Here is a 26,330-nt window from a genome sequence, read left to right as displayed (position 1 = left end):
GTGGTTTTCCAAAAGAAAACTAATGGCTATGTAGACATTCCTACTAAATGAAGACAGGATGAGGACATCATGACTCGAAGAAATTGATCGAGTATGTAACCTTTTCTATTATGGCCAATGAATTGGTTTCTATCCGAAGCTGACTTCTGCCATTGTTAAAATAATTTTTAGGCCATGTTTGACTGGGTATCTACATTTAGTTTTAGAGTGGATTTCTATATGGAGATTGGTAAGCAAAGAATCTTCATTTTGAACTATATAGTGTCACGCAACAAAAAAAAAAAAAACAGTGATAAGTTGAAGCATAACAAAAGCATTATTTCTAAACACCAAAAGCAACCTTAAACCTTCAAGGGAGAGGAAAATGAGAAGATTTCGGCTTTCACTCGGACAGTGAGATTAAGCTCATACTCACCCAAAATCTACCTTAGAAACTCGAGCACTGAGTTTAGACTCCTACTCACCCGAAGTCTAGCTTAAAGGGTCAAAACCTCATGTCCTGTTTGATGAAAGAAGGAGATTAAGACTAAGATTCGAGGAAAACAGACGAAGCATCAAGAAGATTTTAAAAAACACATATTAATGTCGTAAAATTCTTCAAAAAGAACTTCAGGCCATGTTTGTTTACAGTGGCACCGTGATGATAGATCACTGAAGATTTTAGATCCCTGGATTTGAAGCTCCACATTCTTTAATGATAGAAAGCTTCAGGATTTTTTTTTTACTGTTTTGACTAGTAGCAATTAATTCTTCTCAAAATGTGCGTTCCAGAAAAAATTCTTGCTATCATCAACACAAGCATTGCTGTTTCTCCAAGGCTGTTTGGCTACACCAGCCTTCTCCAAGCATTGCATTGCAAAATAAAAATTTGGAAATGCAACTATATTCTCCGGACATGGTTCAACATTATTCTGAATAGATACTCGTGAATAATGCGATGTAGCGACTTGATTTCTCTTGCAATATTTTGAAGCATGTCAACTCCATCATATACCAAATTAAAGAAATACTCTAATAACTTATGGAATTTGCAATTTCATAAACTTAAAATCAATTCATACCAATGCAAGAAAATAGAATTTCTACTTGAATGCAAGGTCATAAACGCATTCTTTCCAACTGATGTGGTGATGAAATTGTAGGTTACGTTTGAACTCCGTGCACAAGAATTCATTTTCATTTTCCAATTTAGAACTACATCTATCAAAATTTATGATCACCAGGGAGGACAGGTTAGCCATCCAGCAAGAAAACTTGCAAGCTAGAGCCTGACTCCCAGAACAACCAAGTCTCCCTGATGAACAAACATAATTATTTGCAGTACAACCCTGCCCATTCACCATCACAATCAGCTAAGCTTGTATAGTAAAGATGAAGCCTTTGAAAGAAACCATTATTATTGCATAAATAATTATAGAAGTACAAAAAGGTGCGGAAGTTGGAGACTAGGTTTGAGGTGAAACACCATAGAATCTACTATGGCTCTGCATCAACAAAAAATAACCTCCTCACCATAAAAATTGAATATGCGCTTACGAGCAGCTATGAGCAAGCCTTCCTAGTGTGATTACACCAGTGATAGCTCCCCAGCATCAATTGATCGTTTTACCAGCTTAGACCATGCCTCATTTGTTTCAGCAATGACCTTCAGAGCATACTCCTGAAATACAAAACAGTACGCCAGATGTTAAGATGGACACTCACAGTTAGAACTTTATGACTTTCTCTCCTCATGTGGTGCAAGAACTGACCATCCTATCCTGATAAACGCCCTAAAATTCAGGAGAAAGTAGTAGCTAACGGGACAGTTTTGGATGTGAAGTCCAACAACAAGAACTAACCCTAGTTTGACAGCCTTACATTATCCTAATGTACAAGAAGCAACATTAGCTGAACAATCACAATGTCTAAGTTACTCGAGGAGGATCAGGTTTTTGATAAAGCATGAAGCACATGCAAACTTACACCAGCACACAAGCAGCAACGAGGGAAAAACTGAAACTTCAGACCAATCATTTAGATCACTAGGCCACACTTGGTAAATCAAGAATCTTCCTCTGACACAAATGAGTGAAAGTTTCCACTTTGCAAATTTTCATGTCTGTCAACAAAAAAAAAACTTTTCATCTTTACCTAAGTAGGTGAACGACTAGTAGGCTAATAGTGAAGATTTTCTCTTCCACTTCCACATGCTTTTATAGAAAGATTTTAGTTGTTACACATGTTCTTTTCTACATCGAAGTGTATGCAGAAGCTTGAGTGTATGGCTGTTGCATACGCACCAGGTAGATGCATCACAGAAGGATGGGGAGACAGAATATTGTCAGTACAAAATTAGTCATCCCCAGTTCCTTTACCAAGAACCACACCAAGGACTTGAGTAATTTTACTAGGTAGAATGAGCATCAGTGCCATGAATTAAAGGCCTATCTTGTCAAAACCCAAAACTAGGGTCATAATCAAGTTGGTTCTCTCTTCAAACTCGATTGCTGAAGCATAACTTAAGCATACAATTATCAGAATGATCTCACGAGTATGTAGGTATAGGGCTAAAGGTCATGATAGTGTTAAGAGTTGGCATTTTAAAGCTTAGGTGTTTTTCCTCATTGTTGGACTAGTATCTCTTAAAACGAGTTTGAAATTGTAAGTGCTAAGCATATCTTAGCATGTGCGATGAACTTTTAGAAAGTACAATGACCTTGTATAGCATAAAAGTGAAAAACGCACGTCACTAAGAGGGCATATAGGCTGTATATGTGTTAGATAACAGATATGGGATCCTGGGTCGGGTCGCTTGGACTGACCCGTTGACCTGCATAAAAAGGGGTCGGTGGACCAGAACAGGGTTTATCGCAGAAATTAATGGGTGTTCATCTGGGAGGAGAAACCCTAATCTGGAGATTAGGGCTGAGTGTGTGCGTGGAGTTTGGGGTTTTCTCTTGTAAGGGATCATCAAGGTTAGTGGTGGCTAACAATGGTATCAGAGCCAGAGAAAGGGGAGTGGATGACCTGGCGTGACACTTGATGGCCATGGACGCCCTCCAAAAACACACGAAAGAATCGATAGAGGCATTGGGCCAACGTCTGCAAATGGTGGAGCGACATCGCTGGGAAATGGACGGGACGATTCCAGCTGTTCTCAGCAAGCAGCAATCCCTCACAACGATGATGCAGGAGCTTCTACAGCGAGGTAAGAACTCAAACTCACCGAGTACAGAGAGGGCTGGTACAAAGAGCTATCGACCGGCAGGGGGAGAGCATCGACCGCCTCCACTGGGAAGAAAAGAGAAAACGCTGCCTCCACTGGGAAGAAAAGAGAAAACGCTGTCCTCGATAGGCAAAGACATTGGAAGATCGACTGGTTGGGAGGCTATGATAGCAGAGTACAGGCAGATGCGTTTGATGCTTGAAGAGCTTCTTGGTAAGAAACTGATCAAGGTCGCTCTGTCAAGAAGGGAAGTTCACACACAAGCAACAATTGATTCAGAAACTTCAAATGGCGAATGGGAAGAATAAGTACAAGGCGATGGGTCGAAACCTGTGCTCATGGGGGGATTCTAGAAGAAAACGTCATGCAGTTAGGGACGATGAAGACCAATCTTCCACTGCACTTAGCTAAAGGCACCAAGGCAGAGACAACGAAGCTAAAGGCACTCTTATAGTTAAATCAATGAGCCAACGAGAGGATGGCATCACCCATAGGACTGCACACATTGAGTTTGGCACTAGGGGAAAGAAGTACGAAGAGAATGAGTTAGAAATTGAGATGCCCTCTATATTTCAGTTAGAAGTCGAAGTTCGATTAGGCAGCAAGAGAAGCCTCCTTGAAATCAAGACGTGGCAGTAACAACAGAGGATATGGAAGAGTCGGCCATTGAGTTCGATGATTAGAAGGTGTCGCCCCTGCTGAAAGAAGTACACGGGCAGGACGCAAATGAAGACAACCACAATAAAAAGGGAAAAGGCTGCCTACCATTACAATCTGAGTATGGGAGAGATGCTTTGGGCGACTGTGGAATCTGGCCACTGATTAAAATTCTGAGGTATGCTTCTTTCTTTTCCTTCAGAGTTATTAGACTTCTATGCAACCCAGGGCAGCCATCCTCAACCAGATTAGGTCTTCTGCGATGGAATATGGAGGAGCCAAAGAAGGGTTCCATCGTGTGCAAGACCATTGGTGATGGTGAACGAGGTAGAAGTAGCCTTCGCATATGGAAGAGAATGACTATAGAAATCGAAACGGAGGAAGCAACCGGTGACAATTCAGAAAGAGATATGAGGCAGAGTCTAGTGGGGACGATGGGGGTCTGGCTTGCCATAGAACGTGCAAGTTCATATTATCAGGTCGACGTCTCCAAGGCTTCCTCGATGTGCATCAAATGGGCGAGGAAGTTGCAGATGGCTAGGGAATTAACAATCCAAACCATCAACTTTCAATCTAGACCCCTGATGTTATCATTCTGCCCAACGTTATTTATATTGGTGAAGGTTGCTAGTGGTATGGGGGAGAACAAAAATGAAGGGAAAAAATGGCAATAATCAGCCCCTATCTTAGCAAATGGCTAAAGGCCCAGTGCTCTTACGACAGCTAGGGATACATGTCATACCCTGTTTGTAAAAATGGGTGACTCATCGCACTTTTGACTTGGTGCCTATCCAAAAATTGGCACAATACCCTGTGGACTCTACTTCAAAAGAGGCCTCAGCAAGAGAAGAGAACGAATGATTGAAGGAAGGGCAGACTCCAATGGCATCTCTGCCTAGTCAAAAATATATAAAGCTTCATGAAGTGTGCCACACGTATTCTGTCTTAGATTTTTGACAAACACATATAGTAATTCAAGTTTGTTACATGAAGAAAATCATGAGGAGAAGAATAATTTTTTTCACAAATTTGGAAGAGGTGAAGAATTCTTCAATCGTTGGAGCTTTCTACCGAGAACTTACCTAATCCCTTCAAGAAGGAAAGACCCCTGCCCTTGCTTGAGTACAAGGTGAAGACGAAATTAGTTGTCGACTTGCAGGAGATGGAGTCTACTCTTTTTGGGCAAAGGAAACACTTGAGGGAACTGCCACATCAAAAGTTATACAAAAGAGAAGCAGCAGGCGGGGAATTTGGTGGCTCATTTTTCACCTCTAGTGCATCAGGCCACAAAAAAAATAAGAATGGCGAGTGCAAGGTGGAGGCGCCCATTTGTCATTTGGGTGCACGAATCCAAATTTTAAGGCGAATGACAGTCTTGTATTCCTCTCGTGGCAAGGAGTAGTATGAAGTATAGAGGTTGTAGAAACACGAACACTGAGAAAAGAAAAACGAGGAACACAATGTAACATGGAAAAACCCTCAACAAGAGGGAAAAAACCACGGATGAAGAGGAGCTGGTGCCCACTGGCCGCCAGACTCTCTCTCTCTTAAGATTTCATTAACCTTTAAGATTAGGGTTAACAATGATATAAGTATGCCCTAACTAGGACATACTGGATCGGGTCCAGACCCGGACCCATACACCAAGATCCGTCAACACTCCCCCTCAAGTTGGGCGTACATATCAAACATGCCCAACTTGGATACATTTCTCTCGAATGAAGTTGAAGATAGAGCTTTCGTCAGAACATCAGCGGTTTGGTCTTCAGACTTCATGTAAGGTAAGATTAACTCTTTAGCATCAATCCTTTCACGAATAAAGTGACGATCAATGTCAACATGCTTTGTTCTGTCGTGTAGAACAGGATTGTTGGCTAAGTTGATCGCAGACTTGTTGTCACAGTACATCTTCATTGGTCCTTCAACCTCTATTCTGATATCAGTCAGCAATATTTTCAGCCATAGTAACTCTGACACTCCCATAGCAATAGCTCTGTACTCTGCCTCTGCACTAGATCGAGAACACACATCCTGTCTCTTGCTCCTCCATACGACAAGGTTCCCCTTCAAGTAGACACAGTACCCTGTAGTAGACCGTCTGGTATCAGCACAATCTGCCCAGTCTGCATCAGAATACCCCTCGATCTCTACAGTCTCTTGTTTCACATACAAGAGTCCCTTGCCAGGATTTCTCTTCAAGTAACATAATATTCTGTCCACAGCTTTCAGATGTGCATCAGTAGGTGCATGCATGAATTGACTCAATACATTTACTGCAAAAGTGATATCTGGTCTCGTGAGGGTAAGATAAATCAACTTCCCAACCAGACGTTGATATCTTCCTTTAGCTTCTTCACAGAGCAGCTCTCCATCTCTAAGACTCAACTTGTGTCCAGTGTCAAGTGGGGTAGAAGCAGGTCTACACCCCAATTTACCCGTCTCTTCCAACAGATCTAATGTATATTTCCTTTAGTTTAGCACAAGGCCACTACTAGATCTAGCAATCTCAATACCAAAAAAATACCTCAACTTGCCCAGATCTTTGAGATCAAATTCCATAGCAAGTAACCCTTTTAACTTGGTGATCTCCTCCTCATCATTTCCTGTGACAATCATATCATCCACATAGACAAGTAAAAGAGTGACCCTGCCCTCCTTTTTCTTCACAAATAGAGTGTGGTCTTTGTTCCCTTGATTGTACCCATGATGTTGCATCACTTCTCTCAGTCGTTCGAACCATGCTCTGGGCGACTGCTTGAGGCCATATAAGGCCTTTTTCAACTTACAACATTTCTCTGGTTCTTCATATCCTGGAGGCATCCGCATATACACTTCTTCTTCGAGATCACCATTGAGGAAGGCATTCTTAACATCAAGTTGGTACATCCTCCACTCATTCATCACAGCTAGGGATATAACAACTCTAACTGTCTTCATTTTCGCAACAGGAGCAAAGGTTTCCAAGTAATCAATCTCATATTTTTGGCTAAACCCCTTGGCCACAAGACGAGCTTTATATCTTTTAACACTTCCATCTGGTTTGTACTTGATGGTATACACCTATTTGGATCCAACCAAGTGAGCTGCCTCAGGAATCTTCACAACTTCCCATGTCATGTTTCTTCTCAAGGCTTCCATTTCTTCTTCCATAGCATTAGCCCACTTGGAATCACTTTGAGCTTCAGCAACAGTCATGGGAATCACAGCCAAAGAAAGAGAAGACACAAAACACTTGTAATCCTTGCTAAGTCTAGAATAAGATACAAAGTTACTAATCGGGTGTTGAGTACATGACCTGACACCCTTTCTCAGGGCAATGGGAAGTTCTTCATTTTCTTTTTCAACCTCATCTTGAATCTTCAAGGTAGGACTTGGTTCATCCAGGGAAGAAATAGCATTGAGATTGGAAGTAGACCTCGTACCACAAGTTACCTCATCTGTCTGAACACCCCGTCTCGAGTAGACCTGTCCAAACAAACGATGACCTTCTTTCTCGGTTTCGGTGGTACACCCTTCCTCCTTCTCAGGCACATCAACAACTGTGAGAGGTTCTGATTTCCTGTAGTGAGGTTCTGATTTCCTGTAGTCTAAAAATTCTGTAAATTGAATCTCCTGACTCTGAGAATACTCTTCCCTAACCACAGACTTCTCCCCCTGAAGAGGATTCCCACCAAAGTAAGAGGCATGTTCCAAGAATGTTACATCCCTTGTAACATAAACTCGACCAGTGGTGGGATCAAGACATCTGTATCCTTTTTGAGTAGGAGAATACCCAACAAAGACACCTTTGATAGACCGGGGATCAAATTTCTTAACATTGGGACTGTGATTATGAATAAAACACACACAGCCGAAAACACGAGGAGGGAGGAGAAATGGTTGACGACTCCCGGGAAGTAACGAATGGGGAGTCCGACCATGCAGCACACGACTGGGCATACGGTTGATGAGATACGCACTAGTAAGAACTGCATCACCCCAATAGTGTTTGGGAAGATTTCTCTGAAACAGAAGGGCCCTTGTGACATTAAGGAGCTAGCGATTTTTCCTTTCAGCCACCCCATTTTGTGGGGGAGTATAACTACAGGACGTCTCATGAACAATCCCCCTTTTTTGAAGAAAATCCTCAACAGACTGACACATATACTCACGGGCATTATCGGACCGGAAGGTTTTAATAGTTCGACCATATTGAGTGTGCACAAGAAGAATGAAGGTCTCTATGATATGAGGTACCTCACTGCGATCTTTTAACAAGTACACAAAGGTGGTCCGAGAGAAGTCATCAATAAAAGTTATAAAATATTGAAAACCTTGACGGGTATGAATTCCCGAAGGCCCCCACACATCTGAGTGAACCAAGGAAAAAGATTCATTAACATAACTAGTAGAAATAGGGTACGAAGCCCTCACATGTTTGGCAAACTGATAAACATCACAGGAAATCAAAGACAAATTCAGAGAGGAACACAAATCGGGAAACAACTGTTTCAAAATCCCAAAAGGTAAATGCCCAAGGCGTTCATGCCAGTACAGGAAGGACTGAAGACAATCTTCTCTTCGCTTTTCTGCCTTGTTGATCGCTGTCATAAGAGTCGTGGCCACACGTATGGGAAGATGATATAGGCCATCAGACGCCAAACCAATCCCAATCCTCTTCCCTATCACCAAGTCCTGCAAAACACAACGAGTTGCAGAAAAAATGAGTTCACAATTCAGCTCTTTAGTAAGTTTACTAATTGACAAGAGATTTAAGGGAAACTGGGAAACATGTAATGCTTCCCGCACATGAAATTTGTCCAATAAGGACAGAGTCCCTTCTCCTGCCACAGAGGTAGAGGAACCATCTGCGAGAGATACTCGTTCCCTTCCCGAGGACAACTTATACTCATGAAACAATTTAGGATTATCTGTCATGTGGTGAGTAGCACCACTATCCACAATCCATTCCCCCACAGAAGAGTTACCTGTATCGCCAACAACTGCAAGAGCATGATTAGCCTTTGTCTCATCTGATGTCTCGACCTGGTTGACATCGATCCGACCCAAGTAAGCCCTCAGTTCACGAATCTGGTCAGCAGAAATGGAGAGCTTTTCTCCACTAGACTTGGGCACCTCAGACACAGGCGTCTTCCCAATAGAGGACCTCCCTTTATTCTCTTTCTTCTCTGGATGAAGATCCCAATAGAAATCCACGGTATGACCAGTTTTCTTGCAGTGGGTGCATCTACGAAGAGATCTAGTAGTGCCTCCAGGACCACGACTCACAAGAGCGGATCTCTCATGATAGGGCATGAGATCCATCTTTCTCTCAGTTGTAACCAGCCTTCTCTGTTCTTCAGCTTCAATACAAGAGTACACATCTTCAATACTAGACACCTCTCCTGAATTCAGAATCTGGCTTCTAACACCTTCAAACTCATCATTTAGACCAGCTAAAAAGAGGAACACCCTGTTTTCCCATTCCTTAGCTACATACAGTGCTTGATCCTGGGGACAATGCCAAGGAACATCAGAATGATAGTCAAGCTCTTCCCACTTGGCTTTCAAAGCCCCATAGTAATCTGCGACAGATGAGTTCCCTTGTCGAAGTCCATAGACAGTCTTCATTATTTGGTAAGTTCGAATAGCAGTTTTCTTCTGGCCATACATTTGCTCTAAAATCACCCACATGTCTCTTGCAGTCTTCTTCCGAAGAATAAGGGGTTGAATATCAGCGGAAACGGAGTTGACAATCCAAGTTTTCACTTGATTATCCTCAAGAAACCAAGTGTCCCACACACCACTTGTCTTTGCCGGTTCAGGGTTCCTTCCATCGATATAGGCAATCCGACCGCGGCCAGCAATCCCCATAGTCATAGCGGCCGACCACGGGAAATAGTTATCCTTTGTAAGGCGAAGAGTAGTGACCTGAACAGGAACATTCTCAGTTCTAAAAGCCCTGATTTCAGTTTGATTAGTGTTGACGGTCGACAATGAAGAAGCTGCCATAATCACAGACCAGTCTGGCAAAAGGCACGGGCGGTGGTAAAATAAAAGGAGCACTGGTGGCAACGGAGGGCACCAGCGGGAGCAGGGCAGACCCAGAAGGCGACGACAGGAAGCAGGTCGGGCGGCGGAAGACGTTGCTGGTCAGGCAGAGCAGGGGGCAGGTCGAGCGGTGATATCGACAGCGTAGAGGGCGACGGCAGGGAGCAGGTCGGGCGGCGCTGGACCACTAGCACGAGCGACGGACCAAGAGCAGGCGGGGGGCAGCAGCGACAGCAGCGTCCTCAAGCGACGCAACAGAAAAAAAAAACACCGACGGCAGAAACGGCGGCGGCGGTGGTGACAGCGGCGTTGGTGACGGCAGCGGCGGCAGTGACAGCAGCGGCGGCGGTGAGATCACCAAAAAAGTCCCAAATCCGTGGGCTCTGATACCATGTAAAAACACGAACACTGAGAAAAGGAAAACGAGGAACACGATGTGACGTGGAAAAACCCTCAACAAGAGGGAAAAACCCACAGATGAGGAGGAGCTGGTGCCCACTAGCCGCCAGACTCTCTCTCTCTTAAGATTTCATTAACCTTTAAGATTAGGGTTAACAATGATAATAAGTATGCCCTAACTAGGACATACTGGATTGGGTCCAAACCCGGACCCATACACCAAGATCCGTCATCAGAGGTATTTGGTATATTGTCTACTATCATAGCATGGAGGCATGTCATCAAACATACTCACATGGCAAACTAATGGAAAACCACCAGCATAAAGACACGGGAGGATGCACAGAAGTATCATTGAAATGTGTCTTGCGTACTATTCATATTACACCAGAGCCAATCCACACTTCTACGACGATACATTCTGCTACTCCAGCTGATCATGGTCCACTGAAGGTTCAAATTACTTCTGTGTCGATGCCCAATATCTGCTATGTCAAGGTCATGGTTGTAGATGTTCACCATCCTGGAAAAGCAATAGCTGATTCACTATTACCATGTTTGGATTGGCAACTAAAAAAAGGTGACAGCATGGCAGTGCGGAGAGAGACCATCAACCGTCTCACGGAGGAGTTGACTCAGCCAGCGACCGCCCTCCAGGCTCACACCTTGAGGACAACTTGCCAAACTTTCTAGGTTCACACCTTGAAGACAAGGTGTTTTCTTTAAGGGGGGAGTATTGTTAAGTACCAGATATGGGATCCCGGATCGGGTCGCTTGGACTGACCTGTTAACCAGCATAAAAAGGGGTCGGTGGACCAGAACAAGGTTTGTCACAGAAATTAGTGGGTGTTCTTATGGGAGGAGAAACCCTAATCTGGAGACTAGGGTTGAGTGTGTGCGTGGAGTTTGGGGTTTTCCTATGTCACACGGACGCAGCTAAAGAGGCTGCGTACCCATGTCGACTCGCCGACACGGGACTCGGCTAGGACACAGCAAAAAATAAAAAATAAAAAATTAATTTTTTTTTTCATTTTATCAATTTTTTGTGATGCATCCAGTTATTTCCATGAACAATCCTTTCAAATATTCAGTACTTTTGTGATAAAACACATTTTCTCACAAGATTAAGAGTGAACTATTAATTTAATGTTTTTTTAATCTTATCATTTTTTAGAATATTTAATGTAGCCGTGTCCGTGTATCCGAAAATTTTGAAAATTGCCGTATCCGCACCCGTATCCCCGTATCCGCACCCGTGTGACATAGGGGTTTTCTCTTGTCAGGGCTCATCAAGGTTAGTGGTGGCTAACAATATGCTAATTCCCAATGTCCTAAGGTAGTTGGTCCTTACCTTTGCCACATATGTTGCTCTTAGGTTTCTACCAATGAGGTTTTCTTAGCTATGTTACATAGGTGCAGAGTACAGGTGTGAGTGCGGGTGTAGATGCAGGTGGTAGTAGGTTGTGCGTGTGTCTATATAAACTATATATATAGACCAAAATCGTCTCTCACCAAGACAAAATTATCAATTAACAAATTAACAGATTTACACACACACTGCCTTGATAAACAATGAAAGAGGAACCAAACCTTCATGAATGTAAAGGACCAAGTCTAGAAAATTACAAGTACATTTGGTTTGTACAATATATATACGTGTTTGTTTGTGCTTCATATTATATTTTATGTCTACTATTACTTCTGGCACAGTTGAAGTTGTGTTTTTTACACCTTGTTATTGGTATTCTATTCGAACAACTTGGACCAACTTAAATCAACTAGTTCCTTTAGGGCCTTGACTGATCTGTGACTGGCTTCTTATTTTGACAACTCATTTCATAGAATAGAGAAGGCCCACTTGCATTTATTGCATAATTCTTGAACTTCAACTAGACCTTAGGTGATCCTATTGTCTAGCTCAAAAGAAACTAGTTGATGCATGCAAAGGTCCAACACAAAGACGGGATGAGGAGGTGAGGGAGTAGTAACTAGAGATGCATATGACTTTAGGACAATTGAAGATTCAGCTTGGGTAAACTGAATGTAACTAGACCAGAACAGGATACAGAGTGACTTCCAGCTCACTGGACATGCACAAGAGAAAAGCAGATAGGACCCTCAAAGAGTCTACAAACAGTCTGTGCATAGCCCTGACATCACCAGCAGAGCAAGCATCCCTGTTGCTCATGCAATGTGAACGCACATATGCACGTTATAACTTATAAGACAATCTAAATTAGAAGGAAATTTTCGACTACAAATATAACCTTTTCCCCTAGATGCTGCTCATTTGGCCATTTATTGCTTTCACTAGCTCTAGTTAAAGCTAGAAATTTTATCAGTATAAATGAAATACCATAAGTCCATAGCAAGCATAAACAATGCATTTGAGGGTTAAAAATTGAAACAAGCTACAAGCAAAAACAGAAACTACTGTGACTATGTGTACCTTGCTTGCAGCTTCGTTTCCCAGACCAAACTTATTTGCAGGCTTTCCATCCGGAATCTTGTAATCTCGAAACCAGTCTCTTATAGCAGTGAGTGTCCCCTAAAATAGTAAGCTAGATATTAGGCAGAGATCCACCATTTTCCAGAACAAACCTAAAACAATCTCCGTTGCTTTAGGTTTCTCCCCATTATTTGAAAACACAAATAGCAAAATCTTTCAAAGGTAGCAGACTGTTTTGCCAATGCATCAAAGATTATATGTTAAACAAAGAAGGATATGCAGAACAAGAAGAAAAATAACTGCAGATAACAAACTGAAGCAAAAAGTACATTTCAGAGAATACTTCAGCACATCATGTACAAGAACATATAAAGGAAAGCACTTTCAAAAGTCGTCAAATTCTGATGACCTGTATAGGAAAATTTATAGGGGAATAACATAATAAAAATATATGATCGAAGTTCGAAAGTATATTGCATGCCAAATGCACCAGAGGAATTGCATTCATCTCAGCTTACCCATACCGACATATTTGAAAACTTTAAAGGTATGTCAGAAAAAATTGACCCACTTGATGTGACTTAGTTGATACAGAAAATGTGGTCTTCATGCAAATTTTTGTCTTTGCTAGTAAAGAACAAATAACAACAAAATATGGCTTATGGAAATGAGGAGAAGGACTTTGCATTTATGCACTAAAGTCAGTTCACTTTGGTTCAAGATAGGTTAACTGTGGGAACCAAAATTACTCAACAGAAAAAACTTATGCTCACTAGAAGAGTCTTGGGGAAGGAAATGCCAATGGAAGGAAAGAGACGTGGATTTGGTGAAAGTGATGGAACTTTTTGACTAAAGAGTCTCTGTAGCATTGCAATCGGAAGGTTTTTTTCCTATCTACTCAAATAAAATTTTTCAAGTCAAAAAAAAGAGAAAAAATAAGCTACCCTTCGTATCATTTTGTGATAAACTTTTTATGATGGAATAAGTAAAAATGATTTGACCCATGGATCAATTGACGAAGACATCTAACCAATTATAATCTATCGATGCTGTAATCAAAATTTTCAAGAAGACTTCGTCTTTTTTCTCATTATCCTTTACTGGAAAAAAAAAAGTATATCCACTTGCTAGCCAACAACATTTTCTTTGGCTTCATGTGAACTGCTAATACTATTGTATGATCACAATGACGATATGAGACAGTAAAGCAAAGTTTAACACTAAAAAAGAACTCAACACAAAGAAATTCCCCCACCCCAACATGATCACCACACATTTTAATGTCAACCTCTTCATTCAATATTAACTGCGGCTCTCCAACATCATCCTCATCTCCACCAGTCATTGTCATAATAATAATAATAATAATAATAATAATAATAATCAACTTTCTGCAATAATCGTGTTAGCCTCCAGCTAAGGGTTGGATTCAAGAAGATATAGTAAACTGATAAGCTCTCCCCAGATTAGGGATCTCCTCCCAAAGAAAACACCCCATAATTTTTGCGATGAACATGTTCTGGTCTACTGACCCTATTTATGAAGGTTATCTGGTCAGTCAATGGACCCGACCCATGATCCCATATCCGGTATCTACAATACTCCCCCCTTCGCAAAACATTTTGTCCTCAAGGTGTGAATGGCTGAGAAGGAACTGTCGCTGCATGAAAGTAGTCCTTGCTCACCAAAATTGTACTGCATTTCCCATGTACATGTTGTAGATGCAACTGCCAAGATAAAGTGTTTCACAACAATATGTGTGAAAACGTATGTTACTCTACTAATGCCCAAGCATTCAGCTTCCCTTAAAAGTCTGCAGTTTAACCTGCCTTTGATATAGTAGCTAGCTATCATATATTGGGTATATCAATCAGGAACTATCCCATCATATTTCAATTTTCTCTACATCAACTTGTTCCCTCCTCTCATAATCTCCACTCCTACCTTTTGCATCAATCAAGATCTTATAAATGAAGCCAGTAGCTGCGTCAGTTTCCTTCTCCATCAGCAGTCGAACATCTTTCTTCTTCAGTAATCTAAACAATATCTCTGCTTTGCTTGACACCTGCGCTAGTGTGGTTGACCAGGAGAGTCCTGGAATTTTTCTAGACAAAGCTCATCAGCATGAATGCCGTGAACCTTGGCAATCAAATCCACACTAGAGGCATAGTCTTGGTCAGTGAAATGTAGCTGCCATTTGCTTCCAACCAATCTGAAAGTTGCAAAGCCTTTTTATATAATTGGTGACTGCGAGAGCAGCCATGAGCATTAAAATAATATCTTGGGTCACCATGTTACCTTCTTCAACCCAATTAACACTTTCATTCTAAACAGCTTGAATCGGAGCCTGAATGATGACCTGTCTCAATGAGGAACTAGTCTTCTCCTGGAACTCCTTTACTTTTTCACTAAAACTAACTTCATAATCTGAGATGTCAATTTCTGCATGTTCCTTGGTCAAGGCCTCAGCTGGATCCTCTTCCCTTCAGGCGTCATTTTTATTACCTTCCACATGCTCAAGAGACTCAAACATTAAGAATTCATCCTCTTGGCCTTCTTCATCTCCATTCGCCGCTGGTCCAGCCAGTAAAGGAAGGCACCTTCCATCCCCGAAGTATTTGGTGTATATAAGGCAATCAGAGATGTTGACATATGTGGTATTTGGGTCTCTTATCTGGGTCAGGATCTGGACCCGATCCAGTCTGTGGTTATGACCCTACTTAACCTATGTAAACCCTAATTTTCAGTATGTGAATGATAATTCAAGAGAGAGAGTGTCTGGCGGCTAGTGGGCACCAGTCCTCTTCACCCGTGATTTTTTCCCTCTAGTTGAGGGGTTTTCCACGTTACATTTGTGTGTTCATCTTTCTATTTGCTTTTACCGTTTCTACATGGTATCAGAGCCCATAACTAGTTTCTGAAATTTTTTTGCCGGCCGTGAAGTTCCGGCCCTGACCTTTCCATCGCTCGACGCCCTTCATCATCCGGAGCTGGTCGACGCTGTTCCGATATCCAGCGTTGCCTAGCATTTACCGTCAACCAGATCCTACCGCTGCCCTTTGTTCCGCTGCCCTTTGTTCCGCTGCCGCCGCCGCTGCCCTTCCTCCGCCGCCACCCTGTATTGCCCATCGTCCACGTGTCCTCAGTCATCGTCAAGCTTCTGCCATCGCCTAAGCGCCGCTAGCTCTGTCGCTGCTCTCATCCCGTCTCCGTCCTTGGTTGGCTTGGGCTGGATTTTGGCCGTGGAGGAGCTCTTTCCTGGGCGATCCTGTCTGAGTATTCGTTGGAATGAGATCTGCCACAGAGTCCTTCAGATTTGAGCTGTAACTTCCACCCATTTTTGGGTTTTTTCGGCAGGTGTGAGAACTATGTTGTCCGCAGCTCTATCAGGTCGAGAGTTGGCGTGAGAACAGCTCTTTTTTGGGCGATTCTACAGCTCATCGCCTAGCTGTGCTTGTTTTTGTCACAAAGCTCCCTGTCGGCCGCTACTCTGTCGTCGCCGCTCGCTCCACTGTGTTGCTGGCTGACTGGCTCCCTGTCCTTGTTCAGCAGTAACTGGCCACTGTTGCGCCTGTTCAGCTGCTCTTTCGCTACTTTGGTGGACCTCTGTGATAGCGGATTCTCATATGGGAGAGTGGATTATTGACAGTGGTGCTACCCACCACATGACTGGCGATCCTAAGGTCTTTCATGGGTATAAGCTTTCGTCAGGAAAGGAACGTGTGTCTCTTGTCGATGGTTCCTCTATTTCTGTGGCTGGAAAATGGAGTCTCTCACTTTTGAACAAGTTCTTAGTTCACAATGCTCTACATGTTCCTCATCTTCCCTTGAAACTCTTGTCGGTTAGCAAGATTACAAAAGAGTTGAATTGCGAACTTATTTTTCCTGTTGATCGGTGTGTTCTGCAGGACTTGGTGACAGGAAAGAGGATTGGGATTGGTTTGGTTTCTGAGGGGCTATATCGTTTACCCATGCATACTGCTAGAGCTCTCATGACGGCTGCCAGCAAGACAAAGAAGAGTAGAGATGACCCCCTTCAGTTGGTTATGCGTTGGCATGAGTGCCTTGGACACCTTCCTTTTGGAATTCTTAGACAGTTGTTTCCTGATTTATGTTCCAGGTTAGATATGACTATGGTGTCTTGTGATGTCTGTCACCTGGCTAAACATGTTAGGGCTTCATACCCTGTTTCTATCCATCGTTCTAATGAGGTGTTTGCCTTGACTCACTTTGATATGTGGGGGCCTTCGGGAATTCCTTGTTGTCATGGTTTTCAGTATTTTATGACCTTTATAGATGATTGTTCTCATAACACCATTGTTTACTTGCTGAAAGACCGTAGTGAAGTTACTACTGTCATAGAGACTTTCATTGCTTATGTGGAAACTCAATATGAAGCATCTGTTAAGACCTTTCGGTCTGACAATGCTCATGAATATACATGTCAGTCTCATGATAGCTTCTTTCGAAAAAGGGAATTATTCATGAGACTTCATGTAGTTATACTCCTCCTCAAAATGGAGTTGCTGAACGAAATAATCGACAGTTACTGAATATGACTCGGGCTCTTCTTTTTCAACGTCATGTTCCAAAAAGGTATTGAGGGGATGTTGTGTTGACCAGTGCGTATCTAATCAACTATATGCCTAGTCGTGTGTTGAATGGGCAAACGTCTCATTATATGTTACCGAGGAGTCGTGAACATTTCTCTCTTCCACCTAGAGTTTTTGGTTGCATATGTTTTATTCACAATCATAGTCCTAATATTAAAAAGTTTGATCCAAGGTCGATTAAGGGCATATTTCTAGGTTATTCTCTCACTCAAAAAGGGTACAAGTATCGAGATCCTTCCACTGGTCGTGCCTATGTCACCAAAGATGTCACATTCCTGGAACATGCTTCCTATTCTGGTGAGAATTCTCTTCAGGGGAAGAGGTCTACAATGAGAAGTGTATTCTCCCAATCAAGAGATTCAGTTTACAGATTTTTTGGATTACAAGAAGGAAAAGACTCAGATTACGAACCCTCTAGAGCACAATAAAGTTGATGACTGTTCGACTATGAATGAGGAGGAACATGACCGTTTGTTTGGGCAGGTTTACTCTAGGCAAAGGTTGCCTGCAGTAGGACCCACTGGTGGAGCTGACTGACGAAGTAATGCCCTCTAGTGACAAAGATCCTCAATCCTAATGTTACTCCTTCCCTGGATGACCCAAGTCGTGTTCAAGAGATGTCAATTGAAGGTACTCAGGCAGAGGCTGAAAGAGAAGAATTACCCATTGCTCTCAAAAAGGGTGTCAGGTCGTGTACTCAACACCCTATTGGTAACTTTGTGTCATATTCTAGACTGAGCACAGATTACAAATGTTTTGTATCATCTCTTTCTTTGGTTGTGATTCCCAGGACTGTTACAGAGGCTCAGAGTGATCTCAAGTGGACTCATGCTATGCAAGAAGAGATGGAAGCCTTGAGCAGAAACCAGACATGGGAAGTGGTAGAGAAACCTGAAGCAGCTCATCTAGCTGGATCCAAGTGGGTCTACACCATTAAGTACAAACCAGATGGGAACTTTGAGAGGTACAAAGTTCGCCTGGTTGCCAAGGGTTTAGTCACAAATATGGGATTGACTACTTGGAGACGTTTGCTCCTGTTGCGAAAATGAAGACTGTTAGAGTTATTATTTCTCTAGCAGTGTTAAGGGAGTGGAAGATGTGCCAACTTGACATTAAGAATGCTTTTCTCAACGGAGATCTTGAATAAGAAGTGTATATGTGTATGCCCCCAAGATACGAGAAATCGAAAAAATGCTGTAAACTGAAGAAGGCTTTGTATGGGCTCAAGCAGTCTCTCCGAGCATGGTTTGAACGTCTTAGACTTGTAATGAGAAAACATGGCTACAATCAAAGAAACGGAGATCATACTCTGTTTGTAAAGAAGAAGGAGCGTAAGGTTACTCTTTTGTTAGTCTATGTTGATGATATGATTGTTACAGGTGATGATGAAGATGAGATAACAAGATTAAAGGGTTTACTGCCTGTTGAATTTGATCTCAAGGACCTTGGCAAACTAAGATATTTTCTTGGTATTGAAATTGCTAAATCATGTATGACCCTTGTGCTAAATCAAAGAAAGTATACTCTGGATTTACTGAAGGAGACAGGAAAACTAGGGTGTAGACCGACTTCTACTCCTCTGGATGCTGGACATAAACTCAGTATTAAGGATGGAGAACCCCTTTGTGAAGAAGCTAAAGGAAGATATCAACGTCTAGTGGGAAGATTGATCTACCTCACTCTGACTAAACCTGATATCACCTTTGATGTAAATGTAATGAGTCAGTTCATGCACGCGCCTACAAATACTCACTTGAAGGCTGTCGACAGAATCTTGTGTTACTTGAAGAGGAATCCTGGCAAGGGACTTCTATATGTGAAACAAAGGCCTATTGAGATCGAAGGGTATTCAAATGCAAACTGGGCAGGCTGTGTTGATACTAGAAGATCTACTTCAAGGTACTGCGTCTACTTGGAGGGAAATCTTGTTATTTGGAGAAGCAAGAGGCAATATGTTTGTTCCCGCTCAAGTGCAGAGGCTGAATATAGGGTTGTTGCTATTGGAGTATCAGAATTACTGTGGCTGAAAGTATTGCTGACTGATATTGGAATAGAGACTGAAGGACCTATGAAGATGTAATGTGATAACAAATCTGCAATCAATCCGGCCAACAACCTTGTGTTACATGACCGAACAAAGCATGTCGAGATTGACCGTCACTTCATCCAGGAGAGAATTGATGCCAAAGAGTTGATTCTACCATATATGAAGTCTGAAGACCAAACTGCTGACTAAAGCCTTACCTGTGACTCCGTTTGAGAGAAATGTATCCAAGTTGGGCATGTTTATATGTATGTCCAACTTGAGGGGGAGTGTTGACATATGTGGTATTTGGGTCTCTTATCTGGGTTTAGATCTGGACCTGATCCAGTGTGTGGTTATGACCCTACTTAACCTGTGTAAACCCTAATTTTCAGTGTGTGAATGATAATTCAAGAGAGAAAGTGTTTGGCGGCTAGTGGGCACGAGTCCTCCTCACCCGTGGTTTTTTTCCCTCTAGTTGAGAGGTTTTCCACGTTATATCTGTGTGTTCATCTTTCTATTTGCTTTTACCGTTTCTACAAGAGAATCTCTTCAACAAGGGGTTATCAGCAATAGTGAAGTGATCATTTTCATACTTATTTAGGCATTAACCCGTCCCATTTAACAAACAAATTCTTTTTGAATATGGTGTTGGGTCGTTCCAGTTGCTCCTCTTAAATGCTCCCACACGTAACTGATCATACGAGTAGCAGAAGCAGACTGAGATAGTTCCTCTGCAAGTGGTTGTTGCTAGAAAAAAGTCAACTAAGAAGATCGCCCACCAGTGGATGTTAAGAGGAGTCTTCTCAAAGCTATTGTCATTTCTGCCGAACCCGTCAAACTCCCAAGCTATGCCCATGATACAACAGTTTCTCAACTCTCTCTTCTTGCCTTGGGAAAACTTCAACCTAGACGAGTATGGCCGCCTTGGTCTGCACATCAATCGATCCAGCCATGGAAGTCTTCTAGGTAGCCTTTTGCACCCTATCCCCATTCTGCGGCCTCGTCTTCCTGATGCCCCTTTTCCTCTACATAGAGTTTGTCCCTTAGTGCCTAGTGAGCAGGATCCCCGATGAAGAAGACTGACACTCCCATCCTTGGAAGTTTGCATCTGCATCAATTTCCTGTTGCATAACAGGGCTTTTGTGGAGTACCAAAGAGCTCGTTGTATACCTGGCTTCCATCGCGAGATATGCAAGAGCATCTCCATTTCTAGTATGTTCTCTTCATGCTTCTTTCCCTCACAGGTGAACCTGTTGGCGAACTCAATTTGCCCAGTTGTGTGAGTCCAGCCCTCCTCTCATTGGCTCATTGACTCCCATCTTAGAACGACTTCAGCTTCATCCATACTGACAGGAAGCGTTTGGGTGTTTCTAGGTTCTGCTTTGGATAAGGGCTTACTCTCTGCAGCATTTTCCATGGATAACTCCAGAAGCTTACCTTGCTTCTTCATCCTGCTCAGAATCATCATGGTCCTGATGAAGCAACTACAGCAGCAACTCCTTGAGAACACGTTGCCCCAAGCAAATCACTCGTAGTTGCTGGTTGATGTCAAGCATCTTTTGGTCGATCCTATCGAAAGAATCTTCTAATTTTACCTTCCATCCATCAATCCGACCAAAATGATATGTAACATCCTCCATCAAGTTGCCATCGGAGACTGGCTCCAATACCATTTGTTAGCCTCCGGCTAACAAGGGTTGGATTCAAGAAGATACAGTACACTGGTAAGCTCTCAAACTCACCCAACCAAACCCTAATCCTAGGTTAGGGATCTCCTCCCAAAGGAAGCAACTGATAATTTCTGTGATGAACCTGTTATGGCCCACCGACCCTGTGTATGAAGGTTATCGAGTTAATCCAATGGACCCGACCCATGATCCCATATCCGGTATCTAACAAATCGCCATCATCATCAGTGTCACCTTCCTTAACATCTTTCACTTCAACATCATCAACATCAGTTTGTGTGGGAAGCAGATCACCAATCTCATCATTTGAAAGCTAAATGTGTTTCTACCAGTTATAATGAAATGTCATAGAAGGTTGCAAACCAGACATGCCCTAAATCGATATCTTACAGTCTTTGTTTGTTTCGACTTTCGACATAAGTATCATTTGAAAATGAAATTTCAAATGCCTTGGCTTAAACTCAAGAGGTAGGAGAACATGTTCTCCTTTCCCTAAGATGTAGTTAACTTCAAAATGTATAAGATAAGTGAAGAAAAGTTTGTGCAGCTAAAACGCATCAGCAACTCGCCCCTAGTTAGAAATCAAAGCATGGATAAAATCCAACCAAATTAATTCCTTCAAAAAAGACTAACATGGATAAAGCAATATATAAGATTATGAAAAAGGATCCTACAGGGAAGTGATTCTCAACATCCTTGGCATCATTTACAAGTGAAGCTTTAGGATCATCAAGTGATATCGCAACTATTTTCCAGTCCAGTTCTCCTTCATCAATCATTGCCAAAGCTGCTAAAGGCTTGACCTTGAGAATCTCTCCCATCTTTGCTTGCCTTCCTCCAATCTCAACAACATCAACTGCATAGTGCAAAACTTATTATAAGGACACATGCTCATCATGGTATGTTCTGATTAATAGTTGATAATAACTGAAGTGTCCTAAGGAAAGTCCAAGAACCTGGATCATTATCACCAAAAGCCCCCTCAACTTCTGGATTTGCAAAAGATGGGTCTTCCCACGTCTGTGGCAATAAACCATAGTTCCAATTTATGTTGTACCTGAAAACAACGCAGAGAGAACATCTTATAAGAAGAGGTGGCTGAAGGTTAGCTAAATCCCCAAAACTAAACACTATAAGTCTATAACTGAAGAGGGTCAAAACAGACGCTATTTGGAACAATGATATCACACTGTTTTTTGAAGGACCTTAATCAAATTAATGAAAATATCTTACGGATAGAATCGAAGTTTTCCCTTCTTGGTGTCCTGTTTTATGGGAGTATAAAGCTCCTCAGTAGCAACTTCCATTTTTGCACTAGTTTCTTTTGGTATTTCAACTACAAAATTGAAAACTCCATCCCCTAGTTGCAAAGGGATATCATGCCATGGTGAAACCTGCAGAGTTAGAATCAACAGTTAAATTAATGTTGAAACATGGTTGATTCACATCATATGACAATCATGACCAACTATGTGTATATGTGTTAGCCACCGCTAACTTGGTAAACAGAAACCCCAAACGCACACACTCAGCCCTAATTCCCGAATAGGGTTCCCTCTCACCATAGGGCCAAACGCTCAATACATGTGATAATCCTCAAGTCAGGCCCTTCAACCTTATTTATAAGCAATACCGGATCAGTCCCATGGGAATCCAATCCAATCCCCATACCTGGTGCCTATCAATATGCATTAGCGCATTGAAGAATATAAAAAGCAATGTTGTGGGTTGCATGGTTGGATGAATATATCAAAGAAATACAGTCAAATAAAGGCATAAGAACCAAATCAGGTTATGTGTGCCACCATTAACATATTGTGCCACTCACATCAACCATGTTTCCAGATAACCAAAAGTTATGGTTATAGATCTGTAAGTACCAAGAAAAGTAAGGAATAAATTCTGCAAATAAAAATTTATCCTTGGTTTTCTTCTTTTGTGGCCTCTAATCCACATTCTGATTAAGTGCTAAGTGATTTTTTTAGTCATTGATAGTTATGAAGATGCAAATTTTTACCAAATTAAGAAGACCATTTCCAGCAATTCTATTCCCATTGTTAAATAAATTGTGTTCCATATCTTAATGTTATGCCCCTAGTATGGTGTTTTTTGGCATTTGTCTGGGACCTCTGGGTATGGTGTTTTTTGCCATTTGTCCTGTTAGTGATGCTGTTTTGGCATGAACTCAGGTCTCACGTGAAATGGATTTGCGGGATATGAATCCTCCAGCCAAGTTTCTCAGTTTAGTTACAAAATCAAATCTTCATAATTCATATTCACTGTGCCATCAGAAACACCAAAAGATGGAAAGGTAAAACGTAACAAAAATTGGTTTAAGTTCAAGAATACTAAGGTTAAAAGACCCTCCTTCCTATCATATCATGCAATTTTCACATGTCACCAATTAAAATCTCACACCAACTTAGTTTGTATTTGTGAATTACCTCCTTGGGATCTTCAGTTGAATATTGGAGTAGTTTTGTCGATTATTACAGACAGAGCAGTATTGTAGTTCAAGGCAGCAACCAAGCAATATTTCAGATTTTGCTTGTCAGTTGTGACTAATCAGGCCCCTCTATTACTAGACATTTCATGATTTTTTGGGAGACCAGAAAAGTATCTCATATCTACATATAAATGAATTCTATGCTGCTTTCTGGTTCTTTTTTCTGTTACTTTTTACAGTAGATCATGTATGCCAGCTTACGCTTGTCCTCAGGTATTCTCATCTCCAAGCACTTGACTTCATGTTTAATCTAAGTAGCACAATCCACAATGCATCATGTCTACAAGTTTTCATTTGAAAATACAAAATGTAAGAGACTCTAGTATCCCTGCGTTATTCATAAGTTATTCAAAAGGGATAAAACAGGGTTCAACCTTTCAGTCAAGCTGTCCAACTCCAGCTTATCTACATAAAGTACCAATGTGATATGAAACTGGCAAAACCAAACTCATTGAAGACCTAGTGATGCTTCCGGTATCAACACTTACTTTCATCTACTCTGGGTATGCACCTTGACAGCACCATTTCATGAAGTCTAAAAGAAGTAAAGAACCAATCAACATTACTTCTGTTTTGGCCCATGACTCCTAAATGCAGCAACCTTTCTAAGGACTGAGTAACTGAAAGTATTTCTGTACCTTCTAAAATCAAGTAGAGTATGCCATGCAAAAATATCTTCCACACTACTTCCAAATCTTGTTTTGGCAAAAAAAAAAAAGGCAACAGTTAAATTAAAGCAAGTTTCTAACATAAGTTCCTTATCCAATTTAGACAAGTAATTTCTAATACATTTATTTATTAATCCTTCTACACGGCTAGGTTATGCAAATGAAGGAAAAGATTTTGACAATACCAATTACCAGCTTTCATTTCAAATTTTTGGCCCATTCCTTAGGCAATATCAGACTAACTAGAGGCCAACCGTATCTCCAAAAAAAAGGATCTTGATTAAAGTATGGTACTAAAATTTTGGTTTTGTAGCACTTGCTCGGCATTAAATGTTTCAATATGAAAACAAAATAGCATCAAAATTAGACACAAAAGACAAACATGATTCAACTACAAATGTGCCTTAGTTTAGAGGCACTCTTTCCATAACTGGAAAGACACCTTTTTGGACAACGCATATTACACTCCAAAACTTGACAGACCAATCAGTTGCACTTTTTAGTTTATAGCTACCGGTCAAAAATGACATTCGTTGAACGTAAAATGCCGAAAAGGAGCACCATTTACACGAAATTCGCAGTCCAAACAAACGCCGTTTTTCTATCAAACCGTTCTCCCAATACCAGAGAAAAACTCAAACATGAACCTAAGCCCTACCCCTCATGAATCCGAATCCCCAAATGCCAACAGGAAAAACTCAAAACCTGCGAATGCTCCATCCCTTGCATCGCGAATTTGAAGAAACTCCTTCTAATAGCAATTACAATATCTTTTTTTTTTCTCTCTTTTAAGAACTACACATACGTAAACAAGGGCAACTCCACATATCTGAGCGTCTGTTTAGGGGTGTGTCTGAGTGTGTGTATGTGAGAGAGAGAGAGAGACCTTCTTGCCAGACTTGTCGAAGAAGAAGACACGGTAGTCAAGGGTGGAAGGCTGGCCCTCCTCCTTGACGAGCACTTCTGGTCGGAAAAGGGCCTTGCAGCAGAGGGACCTCCTCCCGATCACATTCCTCCGCCCCTGGCGGCAGGAAAGCGGCAGCTGCTGCTTAAGGCCCACCAGCATCAGCGACTGGATGTGGCCGCCATGCAGCGCGTGAAAAGCCGCCCCTCCCGTCGCCATCCGCACTGCCGCCATTCCCACACTCCTCTCTTCCTCTCCGAGCAGGAGCAACGAGCCCAAGCGTGGCCTTCCACACACACAGGACACTGCACGTGATGTGATCAAAGACAAGGAGAGGGACGAACCGGAGCGGGAGGGATTGATGAGGAATCTGTTACCGTTCGATTTGCCAGTTGGGGCGATGATAGCCGCCTATCCTGATGAACTGCGTCCGCTTTCGATAAATGTTTCTCTTCCCCAACCCCCCCGAAGGCAAATCCGAATTTGATAACAAGCCCGAGTCCTCCTCGGCAGGGGACTGCGACCTGATCGTAGGCCTCAGGATGCCGTTCATCCGCGTGATGAACGGCAATCCACCATCTGGCTGGATATGCGCCTACACCATTTTATCACGCAGTTGACAGCCGCAGAGCTGAATGATCAAATTTCGATCACTAACTTTTTTCCTTTTTTTAGAAAAAAAAAACACACACACACAGGTGAGAGCAAAGTTTATGAAACCCACTGCCCTGAAGGGAAGCCCTAGCTCTCCGTCTCCTTAGCTTTTCAGGGTCAGAGCTTGGCGTAGATCTGAATGAGTTTTTGCAGCTACCCGACCTTGTAGTTGATTGCATTTTTTTTCTTTATTATTCGTTTTTTAGTTCTTTATATTTGCTTTTATACAGGTCTGTTAAATAAATGCTTATATTCAGTTGATGTTTTATAATTGTTTACTTATATATATTATGTCCTAATAAAAATTTCAAATTTCTTTAACAGTGCCCTTTAGCCAATAATTTTAGCTCTACCATTGCTTATAATAATGTCATTCATTTAGTGAAATTATTTAGAAATATGCAGCCTAAATACATCAAAAACCCATATAAAGAAAAGCTAAAGGGTGGTTTGTAAATCAATTTCAAAATTAAAACATATTTGTAAAACAATAGTTTTAGTATTCAATGAATCTATCCATAGGTTCAA

At 41.8% G+C, this 26,330-nt stretch overlaps 1 protein-coding gene across 1 annotated transcript; it reads right to left on the bottom strand.

The window, feature by feature from the left end:
• Positions 1 to 1,379: 1,379 nt before the first annotated feature.
• Positions 1,380 to 25,590, bottom strand: LOC116253637 (soluble inorganic pyrophosphatase 6, chloroplastic). Its single transcript, XM_031628568.2, has 6 exons — positions 25,131 to 25,590; positions 22,304 to 22,464; positions 22,027 to 22,127; positions 21,745 to 21,926; positions 12,744 to 12,842; positions 1,380 to 1,660 (listed from the first exon to the last, which is right to left on the bottom strand). Exons 1-6 carry the CDS (start codon positions 25,380 to 25,382, stop codon positions 1,568 to 1,570), a joined length of 888 nt encoding a protein of 295 aa, XP_031484428.1. The 5' UTR covers positions 25,383 to 25,590; the 3' UTR covers positions 1,380 to 1,567.
• Between the last annotated feature and the right edge of the window lie 740 nt (positions 25,591 to 26,330).

This window comes from Nymphaea colorata, chromosome 4 (genome assembly GCF_008831285.2).
Source record: "Nymphaea colorata isolate Beijing-Zhang1983 chromosome 4, ASM883128v2, whole genome shotgun sequence".
Taxonomy (NCBI): Eukaryota; Viridiplantae; Streptophyta; class Magnoliopsida; order Nymphaeales; family Nymphaeaceae; genus Nymphaea; species Nymphaea colorata.
Note: the sequence above shows the minus strand (reverse complement) of the source record. Positions and strands in the feature narration are given on the sequence as shown.

Coding starts and splice junctions, on each gene's coding strand:
- LOC116253637 (XM_031628568.2), bottom strand. CDS start 25,382: ATGGCGGCAGTGCGGATGGCGACGGGAGGGGCGGCTTTTCACGCGCTG. Junction 12,843..21,744: donor ATGTTGAGAATCACTTCCCT/GTAGGATCCTTT, acceptor TTACTATTTTAG/GGGACACTCACTGCTATAAG. Junction 1,661..12,743: donor GAAACGAAGCTGCAAGCAAG/GTACACATAGTC, acceptor TTTGTATTTCAG/GAGTATGCTCTGAAGGTCAT.